Raw genomic sequence first — 21,201 nt, forward strand, 5'->3', positions numbered from 1 at the left:
TGGGTCTCCATCTCTCTCTGTCATCCCTCCATCTCTATGGCCTCTGATGAGTCTGAGAAGGTGGGCATGAATAGGGTGAATGTGAGAGTGCTGAGGGGTATTAAGGGGGATTTGGGGGATTGAGGGTCTTTTGCTATTGAGGTACATTAGATATGGTCGGTGATGAAGTGTCTGCCGCACAGCGTCACGCTCCCTGAGCCAAGAATAAGAGCCTGGAACCTGCTGCCAGAGAATTTCACAGAAAACTCAACAGATTTCCAAAGAATTCAAATACTCAACATTCACAAAATTCTACACCCCCACCCTCCTCTACTTGCTGTGTGTTTTTCCTTATTAACTAGATTTTGAGAGTTTTGAATAAATGTCCACTAATAGATTCATCAAGTGGAACTGCAAAAAAAAAAGGTTTCCCAAACACTTCTATTGATCAGACTTACTCATAGCCCTGCTATAAATTAAACAATTCCATTGTTTAATTTATAGCAGACTATTCATGGCTTATTTATAGTTGTTTCTACATATTAAATTGGTATATAAGAACATACTTTAACCCAGAAAAAATTACACAAATTAGCTTATTAAATAAAATATGAAATGTAAATATTTTTGACTCATCTTTGATATTAGTTTCTGCTAAAAGTGGAACTTTCAGCTGAAAGTTTTCTCAGAATATTTTATTTTGAATATTTCTATATTACTATTTTTTGGGATATGGTATGATTCATTTTTTTCCGCCTTCTAATAATAACATTTTGATAGAGTTATGAATAAAAGCTGTTTGCATAATATAAAATTGTAAATTTTATTATTTATATACTATTATAGTATTTATTTATATTTTTAATTAGCTTTTATTCTTAAATTTCAGTTTTTTTTTATTTTAGCTTAAATTTTTTTCATTGTGATTTTGTCATTATTATTATTATTATTTAACTATTTATTTTTCACTTTAATTTTTTTTTTTTTTTTCAGTTTTAGTTTTAGTAATTGTAGAACTTAAACTTATTTCAATTGCCAAGGAAACATATATTTAAAAGTTATTTTTTTTATTTAATTTTATTTCAGCTTTTTATCAGTTACCTTAAGTGATCTTTAATAGTTTTAATTTTAGTTTTAGTCAATTATAATATCACTGTTTCAGTTACCAGTAGTACTCTTCTTAGCTCCAGTGAACACTGTTTGCCATATTTAAATCATTCTATAGAATTCTGTATACAGAATTCAACAATTTTTCCAAATATACTATAGTATACCCTGATGTTCTTTGACTTACCATGGAATATTATGTAAATACCATGGTACATAAATATGGTAATCTTTCAGTACCATGGTACATACAGAAGAATACAGACTGTATATAGAGAAGGAGACTTATCGTGAAAAACTAATGTGAGAATTGCAACAGTAAATATATGGCAATCATCTTTTTGATAGAGGCATCAGCTCCTCAGAAGTACAACTTGATTTACAGTGTTATTGATCATAATCTTGACATCGTTTTGGAGATATCATTCTTTCCTCTTTAAAGTAGTGTTTTTGTATCCTGGAAAACTGCTTTTTTGGGGGTATATTCAAGATGATCCCGTGTGGACAGACTACTCTTAAAGGGACTGTTTTTCCATTTGATACTATCATATGGTATCAAGTTTAAGTGAATCAGTACAAAAGTGTAAAAAAATATGTGCTTGGTTACAGGACATCAGACCACCTCTCTAGTCTCTACAAAGTGGGTAATGTTTGGTGTTTGTGTGTGTAAAGCCAAGACAGATGCTGCAGTGGTTTCTCTATGACGCATCAGGAAGCGTATGTCTAAGTGTGATTGAGCATGTGTTTGTGCATATGTGTATGTGTTTACTAGCGCACTAACAGGGAAGTTTGTGTTAAAGTCAAGCTGTGTGTGCATATATTCTTAGCTTATGTAAGATCTCAGATGAGTGTTTACACGTCGGGTTTACCCGAGCCTCATGCGCTATCAAACACCTAATGGAAAAATTAACTGAGTGAACTGTTTTAAGCTCTGGGGAGATCACCACAGAGTCCCATTGATTCCTATGACAGGCTGAAAATATATCAAAATCCCTTCCTCAACTTCTAATTAAACTTTTAATGATCTGCTGCTTCATCATCCACAGGCTGACAACTATAGCAAAATCAATGTTGTATTTTAGAATAACGTTATGTTGGAACTGCTGCAGGTCTTGGAAGAGGTCCAGTCATTTACACTGATGAGAGATGGAGGTTAATTAGATTAAAAATAGCAAGATGTACACCATCTAACACATCAGGAGAAGATGAAGCCGCCTCACTGCTGCTCGCTGTTGTCTTATCTTGTCTTTTTATCTGGATGTCCATCTGTTTTCTTTCTGTTCTTGCAGGTTTTGGTTTATTTAGTTGATTCCTCAGTCTGTTATCTGTATTTTCATCATTTACTCTTCCATATGCAATTCCAAACCCATTTTACTTTCTTCCCTGCAACGCAAAAGGAACAATTTTGAAGAATTAGGCCTGTTCACACCAATAACTATAATGAAAAAGATCTAAAAATTGTTCTAAATGTTAAAGAATAGCAGAGTCCACACCACAACTATAATGATAACAGACAGCCAATCAGAATTCATCCTTCTTTAAAGAGCTTATGCATTTAAAGCAGTAGACGACAAAACTGCAGTGCATGCTTAGAATAAACAGAACAATATCGTCCGCTCAAAAAGTCCATATTCCAAGTTTTTCCAAGATTCTAATTTTAATAACATGATGATTTTGTCATCTCTCCTCATGTCAGGACCCTCTCACTTTTCCTAAGTGCGGGAGTGGTTGTTGCGGTAACCATGACAGCATTGCCATTCTGGGCCGGACCACTGTCCTTCGCTGGACTTGTCGTCTTCCACTTCCTCTCTCTGCCTCTTGTCACGTCACAGACGCCATCGCTCCCAGCGACCTCTGACCTGGAGCCTGTGCCCCCTCTGCCTGAAGAGTGCCGGAGAAAAATGCACCCTGTTACCTCCTACACAGGTGGGTGTAAAATACCACGCTCTCTCCTGCCCTTTCCATCTCTTGCATTTGAAGCCAAAGGTTAAAACGATAAGCTTTTGAATGATTTTTTCCCCCTAAAAATGTCAGTGTCGAGCTTGTAAAAACTGTTCGTGAAACTTGCATAGCCGAACGTCCACATTGCAGCTAGACCAGAAGAGACCATGTAACTGAAACCGGAGACAGTATAAGGAGGATAAAAACAGAAAAATGATTGGGAGAAATCCCATTGCTCAATTTGGTGGCTGAAACTTTCAGATACAAGAGACAAAAAGACATCACCTGCTTTTTATTCTACACAGATACATGTGCATTATCTAGACCATATTTATTCACCAGGAATGCATTATATTAATCAAAAGTGACAGTGAAGACATTTATCATAATGTTAAAAAAAGATTTCGGTTTCAAATAAATGCTGTTCTTTTGAATTTTCTATTCATCAGAGAATACTGAAAAACACAGAAAATCAGTTTCCACAAAAATGTTAAGCAACATTGATAATAATAAGAAATGTTTTTGAGCACCAAATCAGCATATTAGAATGATTTCTGAAGAATCAGTTATTTTGAATTGTAATATTTCACAATATTACTGTTTTTACTGTATTTTTGATCACGTAAATGCGATAGTAAATAGTAAATGATGGTGAGCATAAGAGATTTCTTTCATGAACATTAAAAAATCTTACTGACCCCAAACTTTTGAATGGTTGTGCAACTTGATTTGGACTAAAGAAGTTTAATCTTTCTACATTCAATCTAGTACGTGATGTATTAGCGTGAAAGTGAATGCCAATATGCCCTCCAAGGGAGCCGATTTGCCTTGCTTCATTTCTTAAAAACGTGCACTTTGACTCTTGGAAAGTGTGTAAAGCCAATCAATCAGATTAGAGCTGTCTGTTTTGAGAAAAATCTCTTTTGTATGGATTTTACATCAGTCCCTTCATTAATGGCCTGTTGGCGATCCAGGGTACGTTTTCATCTGAGACCAGTTAACTGCCAGCAGTCTTCTTTTAATCATATGTTGCCCAGATGTTAAAGGTTAACGCAGCTGTGTGTACTATCAGGAGTATGTTCACACACCCTGCAGTTTCTAATATCACACACTAATTGGCACAGTCTGCCCTTTTAATATGCAAGTGTTTGCGTTCGTATTGTCTTATAATTCCTCCATTACACAAGCATTAGCAAATTGCACTAGTAGCTGTACTATTAAAGACATGTTTTGCCCGTAGAGAAAGATTCAGGGGTATTTATTTATCAAGTGAGAGACAGTGAGGGTGTAGTCGTCTGTTTCTGGGTGATAACAGCTTTGATTTACAGCAAAGCTCGCTTCAGCACTGTTTGGAGAACTAATAGGCTCCATATACAATGTTTCTTCTCTTCATCCTGTCTGAACATTTCATCATTAGTCACTGTTTTCACTTACAGTGGCTGCTAATAAGTATTTAGACACTTAAGTCACCTTTTGCTAATTTCCGATTCAAGCCTGGTATTTTTTCAGGATTCTTTGATGAATAAAAAGTTTAAGAAGAACATAATTTATTTAAAATAGAAATCTTTTGAAACAATATACAGTAACATTCAAAAGTTTGGGGTAAATATTTTTTTAAAAGTGATAGTTAAGACTTATATTGTTAGAAATGATTTCTATTTTAAATAAATGCTGTTCTTTTTAACTTTTTTATTCATCAATGAATCCTGAAAAAAGTATCACAGGTTCCAAAAAATATTAAGCAGCACTGTTTCCAACATTGATAATAACTGAGTATCAAATCAGCATATTAGAATGATTTCTGAATGATCTTGTGACACTGAAGACTGGCTGATGAAAATTCAGCTTTGCATCACAGAAATAAATTATATATTAAAGCATATTAAAATAGAAAACCATTATTTTAAATTGTAATAATATTTCACAATATAACTGATTTTTCTGTATTTTTGATCAAATAAATGCAGACTTCTTTCAAAAACATTAGAAATAGTAATGTTTCCAAACTTTTGACCAGTATTGTATATCGTACAGTCAGACATGAAAGATAGTCAGTCTTGCATGGTCTGTCTTGGCTTTTACTTAAGATTTCACCATTCTCATAACATACAATCTGGCAAACAGAAAAAGAAGTCCGAAAGTGAAGACCGCCCCCATCCCTTTAACTCTTTCCCCAAAAGACACGTAAGCCAAGCTGTTGTCAACAAACCTGAATGCATGAACTGAACTTCAGATAGAGAGCATTTCTAATTGGCTAAATGTTCTAATTGGCAAATAAGCACCTCTGGACCTTTAAGTGTCCAAATACTTTTTAGGCTCCCTGTATCTTCTCCTTTACAAGCAACACAGCAGCATTGTCGTCACTGATGTTTATTGAAGTAAAAATGTTTGACAGTGCACATACAAATCACTAAAATGATTTTATGCAGTGTATTATTTTGAAAAGAAGTAGCGTGAAAGTAGTGTATCCGGATATATTATTTTTTGTGAAGGTTGTACAAGTTTTGCAAGTTTTACAAGAATTTGCCAGCTATTCCTTCACCTCCTTCCTGCCTTTCTGTATGTGGGTTGTGTTGTTCTCTCAGATGTGGCTGATGTTGTGACTGGCCGTCTGGTTTCATAAGCATCACACCTCATTAATGGTCCAGTGTGTGTGGTTTGGACTCCCAACCCATGCTTTCCCTTGTCTCTCCCAATGTTTCTCTAGGACAACATATATTAAGTATCTTCACACTTACAGCTGGAGTTCACCAGGTTGCCAGCAGCTGTTTCTGCCTCTGAATGTACGAAAAACATTGTTGGTGGGCTGTGTAACTTGCCATAGTTTTTAAAAATCTGATCATACACTACCGTCCAAAAGTCAGGGTCGGTAAGATTTTTTTTGTTTTTAAGGAAAATAATACTTTTGTTAAGCAATGATGCATTAAATTGATCAAAAGTAGCAGGAAATACATTTATTAATGTTACAAAAGATTTCTGTTTCAAATAATGCTGCTCTTTTTAACTTTCTATTCATCAAAGAATCCCGTAATGTATCAAGGTTTTAACAAAAATATTAAAGGTGCAGTATGTAATAATTCTGTTCGCTAGAGGTCGCTAGAAGCCTATTCAAAACAAAGGCGTAGCTTGATGACGCCAAGTTTGAGAGCGGAATCTTGGGACATGTGGTCTCCACCTTGTGGTCGCTTGTGTTGATAAATGGCATGCAATTAATTTTAAAACGTATTGTATGATGGAGAAAATTCTGTGTTACTGTTACTAAAAATAAAGCTGCATCTGATTATGCTATGTTAGCTACTTGACAAAATAGTGTTTTTCTCTGAGGCATGGTAAAGCATGGTACTCGCAAAAAATCAAGAAAATTAGATTTAAACAATAAGACTAAACAATCAAAACAGTTGTTGCCTTGTCTATTAAAATATGTAATATTACCCGGAAACCAATGGTAACGCGGGTATGACGCAATTGACAGGCGACTCCTCACACGTCCGTGAGACTTGGTTAAAATTGCAATTTTCTCACGATTTACAAATAGTTGGAAACATTTGGGATATTGTAAGTACTCAAGTGAACAAAATATATAACACTGGCCTAGTGGTTTTTGGATATTTTACTGCAAAAATATTACATATTGCACCTTTAAGCAACAATGTTCATCCAGCAATGTTGATCCAATGTTTTCAATATCGAAAACAATAAGAAATGTTTCTTAAAAACAAAATCAACATATTAGAATGATTTCTGAAGGGTCATTTGACACTGGAGACTGGAGTAATGATGCTGAAAATTCAGCTTTGATCACAGGAATAAATTACATTTTACAATATATTCACATAGAAAACAGTTATTTTAAAGTTTAATAATATTAAACAATATTACCGTTTTTACAGTATTTTTAATTAAATAATTGCAGCTTTGGTGAGCATAAGAGACTTCAAAAACGTTAAACAGTCTTACCGACCCCAAACTTTTCAATGATAGTATTATTGCACAGTAGATTTCGGTAACAAAGATGTCATTCTATCACATTATGCAGGGAAAAAGTGTTTGTATGTAAATTGCATCAGTGGATAATGCATCCTATCATGAACAAGATTATTAATGCATGAATCAAACTCACTTCAAATCTTGACAGTTACTGGCATGGTTTGCTAAACATCAGAACTGTTTGTGTGCAGAGACAAATCATACAGAACAGTGCTATTGCTCACAGCAACATGAAGAGTAAATGCTAATAGTCGCCAAATCATCATTTGCATAGAGTTTACTTGTGGGATTTTTCAAATTTTGTGGGATTAGTGTTGTACATGTTCTCCAACATCTGTCTAAACAGTGGAAAACAGCAGCTAAACAACAGATCAAACGTCCAAGCTCACAGCTAACTGTCTAAATGTCACCTGTGGCTCTTTTCTGCCGTAGCTTTGAACCCGTGGCTGTCCTCTTTCTCTCTGCCTGGAGTAAATGACTACTCGCCGCTCGCACTCGACCTCACAAGAAACCAGCTGATAGTGGGAGCCAGGTAACACACACATCGCACACACACACAGGTTTGTTTTTGTGAATTGTGAGGACATTCCATAGCCGTAATTGTTTTTATACTGTACAAACTGTATTTTCTATTACCCTACACTACCCCTACCCCTAAACCTACATCACTGGAAACTGCACATTTTTACTTTCTTACAAAAACTCATTCTGTATAATTTATAAGCCTTTTGAAAATGGGGACATGGGGTAATGTCCTCATAAGTCACCCTCTCCTTGTAATACCTATGTCATACCCATGTCATTATACAAATTTGTGTCCTGATATGTCACAAACACACACACACACAAAACAAAAACACAGAAGTACAAGCCCAATTGAGCCTGTCAAACCTAAAGTATCTTTTTCTCTGTGTAGGAATCATCTCTTCCGGTTGAGGTTGAGCAACGTCTCTCTCCTGCAGGTAGTACTTTCTCTTTCTCTTCATTCTCCTTCCCATCTGTCCATTCAATCATCTTGACGTCTCTAGAAATGCAGAACCAGCACTGTCCATTTAATTCATCCAATGCCAGACACGCACAGACTCAGTCTTTTATTATGATTGCCCACATGTTCAAAAGTGCTGACGCACAGAAGCTGAAATATCAAACACACACACACACACACACACACACACACACACACACACACACACACACACACCTTCAGTAGCATGTTATTGTGCAGATGTTTGAGAAGCACTGACTTCCAAGACAGCTGCATCGTGTTCAACGTCCTGATTTGACCTCCTCTCCTCTGAATCTCTTGAAAGGAGCCCAAAATAATGTATACATCGAAAATTATTTATTTATTATTATTTTATTTTATTTTGTTCTTAATAGAATAATTAATTTAAAAATTCTGTGTGAAATTCTATCATAATTTTCTCATCCTTATGTTTTGGGCATAATGATCAGACATAGGGTAGAAAATGTTTAGGATCAGGGTAATAATCTATTCCTTTTAATTTAATTTAATTTAATTTTTCAATTATTTTATTTTATTTTATTTTATTTTATTTTATTTTATTTTATTTTATTTTATTTTATTTTATTTTATTTTTGAGTATTTTTTTGGCTCTCTACTCTTATGTTTGTCTGCTGCTACAGGCTGTCTGCGTTTCAGGCGAGAAGCTGCCAGTAGACAGCAATCTCATATGGGAGTGGGTCCAAATTGGCGTTGTTCTTCTTGAAGGATATTCAAGACCACTGCTGCACTTACTGTGTGGTGGGAGCACTGAGATTGTGTTGTGCTTGCGTGACATGCCTGTTGAAAGCTTTGAGCGGTTGTGTGATATTTAAGAGTGACTTTGCTGGTGTTTGTTGAAGACCCTGCTGGTGAACTCTATAAACATTCGCCGTAACCCTGAGAGGGGGTGACGCCCTGGAGGAAGATCTCACAAGAATCTGTCAGAATCCAGTGATTTAGGGTGACTTCTTGATCCTGTGTCCACAAGAGTGACCCACAGTCACTCGAGCAAACACACACTCAAACACACGGCAGTATGACAAGTCCTGCAGTCCTGTCTGTTCTGAAAAAAATCATTCAGAATTTATGTATTTCACATACATTTAAGGAAAATTATGTCATATCATGTTGATCCATAAGTAAAACAGCATATTTAATTCCTCCATCATGAACAAATGTCATTTCCAGCTCAAATCATCATTCATTATGCAAATGACATTTTAAAAACATTTTCTAAATAAAAAGGCACAATGACTTGCTAAGATAATTTCACAATTAACATTTTATGTATCCTAAACTTAAACAATTAAAAATGAATTAAATGGCAAAAATACAGCTTGAATGGAAATGACAAAATATATTAAAAATGCTGACAAAAATGCTTAAAAAAAAGCTATGGACTAGCTGTAATTTTGCTTAAAATTGATACATAATTTTCACTCAATAAGTATTGAAATTGTGTATTTAATTTTTTGTTTTTATTATTTATTTTATTTTATTTATTCAAAATTCACCACGCTGGGAGATTTAAAGTGCCTGAAGTAATATTCGAAAAGTCTAATAATATGAAGATCACTGCTTAAAGTAGAAGTTTCGAGAAGCAGCTGTATTTAAAATGTAATTGCACCATCACCAAATTGAGTTTCAAAAATAATGACTTTTTAAACAGATTTTCTGAAAACCCGCACTGTATTCCAGTAGTCAAACATACAGAACACCAAACTAACCATTGGCTTCTCCAGACATTGGATGTCACTCCACGTCAATAAATATGAAAGATATGATAACAATATGATGTTGTGGAAAGTTACAAAGTACAAGTTACAAAGAATTGTGTTACAATATTACAGTAATCCCACCAAAAAATAACTAATTGCATTACTTAGTTACTTTTTATGGAAAGTAATGTTACATTACTTTTGTGTTATTTTTTCACCTGGGCTGGGCTTAACAACAAAAAAAAGTTCTATTTTTGGCAAATGTAAAGGCCCTTTAACACTAAGGGCCAGATTTACTAACAGCTTCTGCCAGTGCAAACCCTCTTTTACCATTAAAAAAATACTGTCAGAATTTATTAACACGCTGCAAAGGCATGGACAGGGTTATTTTTGCCGCTGACTTTATTGCATATGCATTTTTAGGAGTTTCCCTTTCAGACACAACATTTATGGGAGGAGAGTATTTAAACGAATCATGCAAGGGGATTTACTAAGGTTTGCGCTAGTCGATTTACTGGTATTTGCGGCATTATTAAAAGGCTGAAGGGAATGCAAATTCACGCCTGTTGGCCGCAGCTCAAACAAACCTTTCAGCTCTGCTGCCATTCTGGATTCCAGAAGAATAGGATGCATGAGAAAAACGTTCAACACTCTTGCTTTAGCAATAAAAACAAAAATGAACGTCAAATGTGATGTTTAACTAAAGTCATTTTTGCTTATTATTAGTATGGTTGAATTAGATCGTCAACAGTCAGCAGCAAAGACATTGATTTATAAAGTGAGATTAAATTCATAAAGTATATTTGTGTTATTTAACATATTTAATTATTGCAGGTTTGTGTTATATTCTGAGTTTCCATTTCACTGTTTTTATTCATTCTGAGGAATACTGAATCTGTTTTTGTGCAACTGAGAGGCATGCATGCTCACATTTAGTCTAGAACTACAATATCCATGTTCACACAGCGATGCACCATTACTCACGATTTCTCTCAACATGGGGACAGGAGAGCTGTCAGTCAATAAATGGGAAAACAAAGTAATTGCGTTACTTATTTGAAAAAGTAACTCAGAATTTAAAAGTAATGCATTACTTTACTAGTTACTTGAAAAAGTCTGACTACGTAACTCATGTTACTTGTAATGCGTTACTCTTATCACTGATGATAAGATGTTTGGATCTGTTGGATCTCATGTCAATGATTTATTATATCTCACTTGATATCTTTCTGGTGTAATGATGGTTTTGCGTCAGCCGCTTCACTGTTGAGAGGAACAGATTTCAGAGAGAGATAGAAAGGGCAGATAAAAATGTTTTAGCTGAGGTCAAATGATCATGCCTGGTAGGGAAGACAAGGATGAGAAGATTTTGAGTGTTTTGGAGAAAAAACACAACCCCCTCAACATCCAGAGGTGACTCAAGTCTGACCCCTCAAGATCTTTTCAGGGTGAATCCTATACCCTTCAAATGAAAACGTCTTTCACGTGACTGACTGCAGAGACATGGTTAGATTGATGATTGCTTTCTGAACCCTTGCACTCTCTCTCTTTGTTTCTCTCTTTCCCCTAAACAGCAAGAATGAAATATAGTCTTCAAAAGTCATATGAACAGATGCAATCTGTCAGAAGATGTGTAATCAGTTTCTTTGTAGATGGGTTTGTGCTCATCAGAACGCCTGGTGCTTTTCAAGAGTGGGGAAGCACAGATGTCACTTATCAAATATGTACTTCAACCTCTTTTTTTAGTGTATGCAATGGTGCTTTTAAAACTTCTCAAACTACCACAAAACAGTGAAAGCACTTAAGGAAAATAATTCATCATGCTCAGAATTGCATTTTTACAATATTTACAAATGGCAATAGGAACAAAATTATAACCGTAAAACCAAATTATTTCCATCAACTGTGTGTCTGTCTCTGAGCACTCTATGTACAGTGTTGTTTTTTTACATTTCAAACTGTCAGTCAAGTATATCACCTCAGTTATTGCCCATTTGCTGCTAAATTGTTATTGCCATCAAAATAAACTTGCACTGTTGTAATGGGGCTCTTTATCGTAATGATTCTGGGAATTTTACTTTTTCGTAATTCCCTTTTTTTCAATTCTCATTGGACTCTCATTAGTGTAATAGAGTAATTCTTATATATTATGGTAAAAATGACTAATACAATGATATTTTAAATTTAAATCAGCATAAATGCAAGGCAGTACTACAAATGTACTGTAATCTATAGATACTTTACAATTTAAATAATATACCATTTTTTTCACTTTGCATTAATGATATTTACCTTTTGTCATATAGCAAAGGTTTTTATGCAATGAAAATGAGAATGAGATTATTATTATTATTATTTTTTTTTTTTAGAATTGGGATGAAGCTTAATTTTCATGGAAATAATGTAAAATAGACTTTTTTGTTGAATTTATTTGTTCAAAAATACTGTAAAAACAGTAATATTGTAAAATAACTGTTTTTCTCTTTGAATATATTGTAAAATGTAATTACTTCCTGTGATGAAAAGCTGACTTTGCAGCATCATTACTCCAGGCTTCAGTGTCACATGATCCTTCAGAAATCATTCTAATATTATGTTGAAAACATTTATTATTATGTTGAAAACAGTTGTGCTGCTCAGTATTTTTTGTGAAAACCATGAAATGTTTTTCCTTTGCTGAAAAGAAAGTTCAAAAGAACAGCATTTATTTGAAATCGTTTGTAATATTATAAATGTCTTTAATGTCATATTTGATCAATTTAATGCATCCTTGCTGAATAAAAGGATTCGGGGTTTTTTAGCAACAAAAAAGTCTTACTGACCCCAAACTTTTGAACTGTAGTGTATATTTTGATTTTGGGATTAAGTTTGACTCGGTTCACCCTAATGTGTGAAAGTGTGGTTTAAATAATCTAGATCTGGCTTTGATTATCTTTGTCATAAAACTTCCCCCGGTACAGGCGTTAATCTGTGAAGAGCTGTTTTATCTGTGACCACTCGTCTAACTCTATTCAGGATCTACTGGGATCCTCACAATTCTTCAGTAAGGGTCACAACCAATACAAAACCAAACCGTCTGTGTGTGTGTGCGCATGTGTGTGAGACTCTGGTCTACATCATTATTTTTGAGGCAATGACAACACAGATAAACATGACAAAGCAGCCTGTGAAAGGAGAGGGAGGGACAAAGAACAAAAGAGAGGAAGAACGTCTAAAACCAGTGAAACAACACATTCAAGGGTTTTCGTTTTAGATAAGAGAACGAATGTGATTAGGACAAACCGTCCAGTGTTCCCTAATTAAATGTCACACAATTGTGCTTTCACACATGTGCCTCGCCATAGAGTCATATTGTGTATTTGCAGTGAAACTTTCCATCTTCCATCTTTTTGTCTTCTTTTATTGTGTTTTGTACCCTGTTCACATTAAGGAAAGAAGCTGAACGAATGGAAGAGTTTCCCATGACTCAATATCTTTCATAGATTTACTGCATTAAGAGGACATTCTGGTATTCTGCCTCCTTAAATGTAAATCGAAGCCATAGTAACAGGAGAGGTTTGGATTTGTTGTCATGGCTGTTTAAAGGTAAAAGGAATGTTGATAGTTCCACTTTAATGAGTTTGTTTGTTCGGACAGTTTAAATGAACTGGTTCAAGTAAGCAATTTACAAATTTCTTAGAATCATCAGTAAACAGTAGTCCCTGTGTGACCTTCTACAATTTTTGCAATGAAATAAATATTTAAATGCAGTTGTTTATCACCGTGTTTATCATTCCAACATGTCACCCACATCACAGTTTTACTCACAAACAAGGTTCTTACAGCTGAGTGATGAATGTTTTGTAAGCTGATTCATTCAAATCATTTAAACGATTCCAATTTTCTGATTTGCACAGGAAAGCTTGACTTTTAAATATCATGGTATTTCTTGTACATCCACATGCAAACACAGGCTGCTCTGCTGTCTTAACAGACCGTACATGTTGAAGTTGCTCTCTACAGCTGTTAATGCGCTGAGTCCAGTTCTGTCTGGCTCTAAGTGGCAAAGAGGAGTGTTGCAATGTGAGTTGTTTCTGTAACATTGCTGCAAAGTACTAATGCAGAAATCGTCATGCATCCGCCATGTTAAAGTGCTGTTTTGTCAGTTAAAGCAGGGATTCCAGAACAGTTTTGTCAGCTGGTTTCTTGAAGTAACTATGAGATCATTCAGTAACACTTTTGCATTTTCATGCTGGGGTTATTGTAGGCTAGTTAAAACTAAAAATAAAACCGTAAAATAAATTTTGTTACTTGAGAAAAATAAATATTAACCAAAATAAATCAAATATAAAAACAACAACATTTCTCATTTAGATTAACTTAATGTCCTAAAATAACTAAAAGTAAAACTACTTAAAAAATAAAAATATAAAAAGTATACAAGTAGATGTATTTTTTTTAAAACAACTACTAATAAAAATGGCAAAAACAACAAAATTACAAAAAAAAATGTAGCTAAATGAAAATGAAAATGGAAAAAACATAAACATTTTTTTTTATAAATTGTATATAATATATATATTGCCAAAGACTATAGAATAACACAAGACGGGTCACTCATATTGTTTTGAATGGGAGAAAGTGTAACGCGCAATATGGTGGAATAAGTCCTATATGAAATTTAATCATAAGGTTGGCGAACAGTTTTGGAGGATTTGATGTTTCCCCATTCAAAGAAATTGCATGATGCCCAGGATGCCCGAGAGGCGTTTCAAAGATGGATATATATATATATATATATATATATATATATATATATATATATATATATATATATATATATATATATATATATGTAAGCAATAAGGTACGAGAGGCTGTGCTGTATCGTGAATAAGTCACGGCTGAAGGGCGTTGTTAGGCACATTGTTGTGCCTGCAACCCCTTCAGCCATGACTTATTCATGATACAGCACTAGCCTTTTGTAAAACGGTTACCACACAATATAAATATTAAAGCCAAAAATATAAATGCTACTTTCATGAAGTAAAATCACTAAATGCCTTCTTTCTGCTGGAAAAAAATAGTCCCTGACTGTGAACACCAACAGAAGTTACATCATTACGCCATTAGATTGTGGCAAAGAATGTCTTTCTGAGTGTGTCAGTCAGTAGTGAAAGACTTTTACATTGAAAAGACTGAAAATTGTTGCGAACATGGAACAAGACGCAACTGACAAATGTTTTGACTAGCGCTGTCAGTCACGGGAAAACCCCTTAACTGTTAAAAGGACAAGATATTGCAGCGGACATTTAAACACATTTTTTGTATTATTAACATAGGACTGACCTGAAGGAAAATTCTAAATCTGAATGCAGGTAATAAACTCGCTCACTCGATCTCTTTCTCATGATACTCTTCTACATAATACAGTAAGTTTCAATGAACAATATCAATTGAGAACAAACAGCTTACGTTGCTAAGAGTGGTTGCTAAGGGTTTTGTGTAGTGATACACAGAACAGTTGGGTGAAGCGGACATAGCCGTGTTTTATTGTGAATAAAACACAGCTATTGACCAATCAGATATATATATATATATATATATATATATATATATATATATATATATATATATATATATATATATATATATATATATATATATATATATATATAGTTTTTGCCCATTTACTGCATCAAAATAAATTCTTTGTCATTCAGCAAACATTTTTATCTAAAGAAATTGAGAATGAGATTTTTTTTTTTAAAGAGTTGTGGTGGGCTAATTTTAAAAAAATAGACTTAATTTCTTATAATTAAATGCGCTTGAAAATATAATTTAATATTTCTACACTACCTTTTAAAAGTCTATGGTCACATGACAAGCAGGTAAACAAATAAAATATTTAACCTTTTTAATAATTTATTTATTTATTTATTTATTTTCAAATGACTATTTTATGTGATTTTTAAAAAAATATATATATTATTATTATTATTAGCTTTTCATCAACTCACAAACCCCCTGGAGTTCCCGTGAGAACCACAGTTTGGGAAACCCTGAGTTAAAGGATGCATGGGAATTTTAGCACAGCACAGGACTGGATGCATGTCTCAACAGCTTAACTTCTTACATTGATGTTAATTGGTTTTTCATTGTAGGCCACAGAATGGGCCGTAGACGAGACCACCAGGAGGTCCTGCCAGAGCAAAGGAAAGACAGAGGTGAGAAGGGAAAGGTGAACCCTGGGTTGCGGAGTGTTTGGTGTAACATAAATCTCTGTGAATGAATGTGTTATAGAGTGTATATGTTTATATGTGTGTGAAATAAAATATTTCTTCACTTTCTCTCCTCCTCTCAGGATGAGTGTCAGAACTATGTTCGTGTCCTCCTGTTGAACGGCAGCCGTTTGTTTACCTGTGGGACTAACGCTTTCATGCCCATCTGTACGACTCGCCCTATTACTGACATTGCGAGTGTTCTGGAGTCCATCAGCGGGGTGGCGCGCTGTCCTTATGACCCTCGACACAACTCTACAGCTATGATAACTGAGAGTGGAGAAGTCTATGCGGCCACAGTGACTGATTTCTCTAGCCGTGACCCTATAATTTACCGCAGTCTGGGGAACATGCCGCCCCTGCGGACCGCCCAGTACAACTCCAAATGGCTCAGTGGTACAGTGGGACAACACTCACACTTATCAGTGAATCTGACAAAACCTATCAAGAACACGTCCAGGTCAAATTGCATTCCAAAATTAAAATTCCCAAAGAAATTATATTTTGCTAAGAGAAAATGAAGCCTACTTTTGGACCTTTTTTGCATTGTGACATTATTTTCATGACTCATTTTGACCTAAATTCTCATTACTTTGAATAATCATTTTTAAATTGTATATTTTTAGTAGAATTCGTTGTATACATAGATATTTTTAAATAAAAACATTATATTACCTTATTGTATTTAATGCAGCAACAAAATAAATTAGAGAATTCACTAATGAAGGTTATATGTATATTTATGATTTAAAAATGCTGCATTAAATATTATATTACAACATTTTTCCAATGATAAAGATCAAATGAATGAAAATTAATAAAAATTAATAAAAATCAAATTAGCTTATTGTATTTGCTGTAATGCAGCACAATGTACTGAATTAGAAAATTCCCCAATGAAAAAATAAAAATTAAAAAATTAAAAACTCAAAAGTTAAACATCTAGATACTTTGTTTTAAAAATGTTGCATTAAATATTGTGTAACATTATTTTTCTACTTTGATAAAAAAATCTGTATTACAGTGATAAGAATCACAATTGAGAAATTAAAATTTAAAGATTTTTGAGGGAAAATAATATCACAAGTCTTCACATCTAATAGTGTTAAATATTGTTAAATTTCTTTGAGTAAAATACTAACTTTTAACTTTTTCTTCTGATTTTGGGGTAAAATGTGACTTGGACAAGGTTTTGTGAGTTGCCCTTCTATTTATGGCTATGTATTGAAAAAAAGTGATTTGAAAGTATTATATTTTGTCATGTCAAACCATATCGCTGTCACTGAAAGTGAGATATCCACCTTCTTCCTCTCCTTTCTCTCCACAGAACCTCACTTTGTCTCTGCGTATGAGGTGGGCCGCTTCACATACCTCTTTCTTAGAGAGAATGCAGTAGAACAGGATTGTGGGAAGACTGTCTTCTCTCGTGTGGCCCGCGTGTGTCAGAATGACATTGGTGGTCGTTTTCTGCTGGAAGACACATGGACCACCTTCATGAAGGCTCGACTGAACTGTTCCCGCTCTGGAGATGTTCCCTTCTACTACCATGAGCTGCAGAGCACCTTCTACCTCCCTGAGCAAGATCTCATCTACGGAGTCTTCACCACCAATGTGTGAGTGGATTCTTCATCAGTTACTGAAATTGCAATTCATAGAAGATCAGCAGAGTCACACAGCAGGAATTTCTTTAGTCCAGCACAAGCTTTGTGACAAAACATAATTACTTCTTTTACATCACTAGTAGAACATTAGAATACAATTAGAATGACCCTAAAAATCAAGATATCAAGATAGAGTTTGATATTAGAGTCTCATATTTATATAATATGATATAGTTAAGCAATATCGCAAGAGTAACGAGCGCAATTTCACACGAGTGCTGTTTTTGTTCCAAATAGCACGAGTGCAAATGTGATATTGATTTTATACAAAAGTTAAATAAATAAAAAGTTAATATTATGTTATATTTTAGACACAATATTGTCTGTTTTTGTTATTGCCTCAATTTTGCCAATGAAAATATTACAGAGCAACACACAGCAGTGTTTCGTTTCTGAATGAATCCACGTTTTGATATACTGTATATGTACTGTATATGAAAATATATATATACATTATATATACATATATACACTATATACACTACAAATTTGGGGATAGTAAGTTTTTTTTAAATGAAATTAATACTTTCATTAAATTGATGAAAAGTGGCATTATTCATATATTCAAAAGATTAGACACAATATTACTGTTTTACTGCATCACATAAAAGTATTTTTGGTGAGCATAAGAGATTTCTTTCAAAAACATAAAAAATCGTACTGACCCTAAACTTTTAATTGGTAATGTTTTTCTATTTAAGATTTTTAATGTAGAATTTACAGCTCCGCACAATCCTTCACTTCCCTTTCTCGTTTCTCTTCACAGGAACAGCATTGCTGCATCAGCAGTGTGTGCGTTTAACCTCAGTGCCATTACACAGGCCTTTAACGGACCCTTTCGTTATCAGGAGAACCCTCGGACCAGCTGGCTTTCCACTCCCAATCCCATCCCAAATTTTCAGGTGAAGGAAATTAACTGCTGCAGCATTTTTCCTTGAAGCCAACTTACAATTTTATTCAAGACTTCTGGCACCATATACAGTAGTCAATTAGTTTTTTTCCCTCTTTTTTTTCTGCCAGTGTGGGACAGTAAATGATTCGGGTCCAGGCGGCAATCTAACAGAGCGGAGTCTTCAAGATGCTCAGCGGCTCTTCCTCATGAGCGAAGTGGTTCAGCCCATTTCCACAGATCCTCTGGTCATGCAAGACAACATCCGTTACTCCAGACTGGCTGTGGACATTGTTCAAGGGAGGGACACGCTCTACCACGTCATGTACATCGGCACAGGTCAGGGAGGCAAAGAAATCTGACATGCATGCTTTTAAAGAAAACCAGCAATCAGCATCCCATGTTAGTCCCAGCATACTAAACATACCTTATACTGGTGAACAACAATGCTGGATTTTTCAGCAGGGATGTTTAGAAATACTTGCGCTTCTAATCATAGCTGTTTTCTTTCATTGACCAATCAGAGCATGGCACCATCATTAAGGCCTTGTCCACAAATAATAAGAGTCTGCGTGGATGTTATTTGGAGGAGATGAACATTCTCCCAGAAAACAAGCAGGAGCCAATCCTAAACCTGCAGATTCTGCACAGCGATAGGTCTCTTTTCGTGGGACTTCCCAGCAGAGTGTTGAAGATCCCTCTGGAGAGATGCTCCAACTACAAAACTGAACAGTGAGTCTCACACATGCACACACTAGGACTATACCCAAAATTCCAGAAAAGTTGGGACATTTTGTAAATGTAATAAAATCAAGAATCTGTACTTTGTTTTCATTGGCCAAATTAATTGTATTTTGTAAATATAAACAAATTTTGATTTTGATGGCTGTAACACACTCCAAAAAAGTGAAAAGACATCTGTTGAATGTGCGTGACCTTCGAGGCCTCAGACGGCATTACATGAGAAACCGTCATGCTACTGTGTTAGCCACATGTGCTCATGTGTACTTTGGAAAACTGTTGTCACTTAACACAGTCTGCCACCGCATCAAGAAATGCAACTCGAATGTCTGTTATGCACGGAGAAAGTTATGCATCTGGTCAATGCAGAGATGGCGCCCAGTTCTTTGGGCCCGAGCTCATCTCAGATGGTCTAAAACACAGTGGAAATGTGTGCTGTGGTCAGATGAATCCTTGTTTCAGCTTGTTTTTGGGAAAAACTGACAAAAAAGTTCTCGGTTCCAAAGACGAAAGTGACCATCCAGACTGTCATCGGTGTCAGGTGCAAAAGCAAACATCTGTCATGATATAGGGGTGCATGGGTGACTTGCATATGTTCCATTGACGTGGAGGTGTATACTGGGACATATACTGCCATCAAGATGACATCTTTCCTGGGAAGCAAGACAATGTCAGGCCTCATTCTGCACTTTCTACATCAGAGTGGTTTCTTAGACACTCTGCACCGTAGAGTGGATGTGCTTTACTCCCTGCCTGCAGTCCAGATTGGTCTCCTATTGAAAATGTATGGCACATCATGAAAAGGAGAATCAGACAATGACGATCACAGACTGTTGAGCAGCTGTCTTGTATCAAGCAAGATTTGGCAAAAATTCCACATGCAAAACTGCAACAATTAGTATTTTCAATTCCCAAATGATTTAAAAAGTATAATAAAAGGAAAGGTGATGTGACACAGTGGTAAACATGCCTCTGTCCTCTGTCATGTCCTTTTGGAGTGTGTTGCAATCATCAAAATCAAAATTGGTTTATATTTACAATATACAATTAAGTTGGTCAGTGAAAACCTTGAAAATCTTTACTTTTGTCAGTTAAATAGAGGTTTAAGAGAATTAACAAATCACAGATTCTTGATTTTATACATTTTTAAAAAATGTCTTAACTTTTCTAGAATTTGGGTTGTAATTATTAGTTTTATTCAGTGGCGTAACTTTTTCAAAAAGTTGGTGGGACAGGAATGTGTGTGGTGGTGGGGGGTATATTGTAATTCTATTAATACAATGATAAATGCACAAAATTATTGACACAGACCTCATGTTTAATATGATAGTTTCATCCTTACATCTACTACAATACAATATATTGTTAGTCTCGAGAGTATTTACGTTAGACAATAAATATGTGGATATGATTTTGTAATAGATTGTCTTAATGGATTGGTGGTAGAGTTTTTGTTCAGCGTGCCAGAGGTTCTGGGTTCTAATCCACCCTGTTTTGTGATTTCACCGGAACAAGTCTCCACAACAACAGCGATAGATTGAAGCGCTCGTCCGTGTGAAAACTGCACAGTGTGCACGAGCACCAAGAGAACACTGTTTGCGCCACTGATAACAGCGGCAATGAGCACTCAACATGATTTCAAAAACAACACAACATCCAGATCACCTTATTATTTAACACAAACGAACAAATTGCTACTCATCTAGAGATGTTTCTTTTGTATTAGATACATCTGTGCCGCTAGATGTTTCGAAAAGTTGTGGGGACAATTTCGACCCTGGCAAAAAGTGATGGGGACATGTCCCATACGCAAATTACGCTTATGGTTTTAGTAGTCAACTAGGCTTTCTGAATAATAATAACTCGGTGTACACTTTGTTTTTTATGTTTTTAGAGTCTCTTCTGCTCACCA

At 35.0% G+C, this 21,201-nt stretch overlaps 1 protein-coding gene across 4 annotated transcripts in view; it reads left to right on the plus strand.

Annotated features, from left to right (window-relative positions):
- Positions 1 to 21,201, plus strand: part of sema5bb (sema domain, seven thrombospondin repeats (type 1 and type 1-like), transmembrane domain (TM) and short cytoplasmic domain, (semaphorin) 5Bb) — an 80,816-nt gene that overhangs the window by 37,405 nt on the left and 22,210 nt on the right. For 3 of the 4 annotated variants that reach the window (XM_048200209.1, XM_048200212.1, XM_048200211.1), the window contains 9 exons: positions 2,783 to 3,012; positions 7,447 to 7,546; positions 7,931 to 7,976; positions 15,882 to 15,944; positions 16,082 to 16,394; positions 17,326 to 17,611; positions 18,426 to 18,561; positions 18,680 to 18,887; positions 19,073 to 19,280. In XM_048200209.1, coding sequence (XP_048056166.1) covers positions 2,829 to 3,012; positions 7,447 to 7,546; positions 7,931 to 7,976; positions 15,882 to 15,944; positions 16,082 to 16,394; positions 17,326 to 17,611; positions 18,426 to 18,561; positions 18,680 to 18,887; positions 19,073 to 19,280 — 1,544 coding nt within the window. In that variant the 5' untranslated portion in view covers positions 2,783 to 2,828. The remainder of the gene's footprint in view (positions 1 to 2,782; positions 3,013 to 7,446; positions 7,547 to 7,930; positions 7,977 to 15,881; positions 15,945 to 16,081; positions 16,395 to 17,325; positions 17,612 to 18,425; positions 18,562 to 18,679; positions 18,888 to 19,072; positions 19,281 to 21,201) is intronic. The other variant, XM_048200210.1, reaches the window with a different exon arrangement.

The sequence above is a fragment of the Megalobrama amblycephala genome, linkage group LG8 (assembly GCF_018812025.1).
Source record: "Megalobrama amblycephala isolate DHTTF-2021 linkage group LG8, ASM1881202v1, whole genome shotgun sequence".
Lineage (NCBI taxonomy): Eukaryota > Metazoa > Chordata > Actinopteri > Cypriniformes > Xenocyprididae > Megalobrama > Megalobrama amblycephala.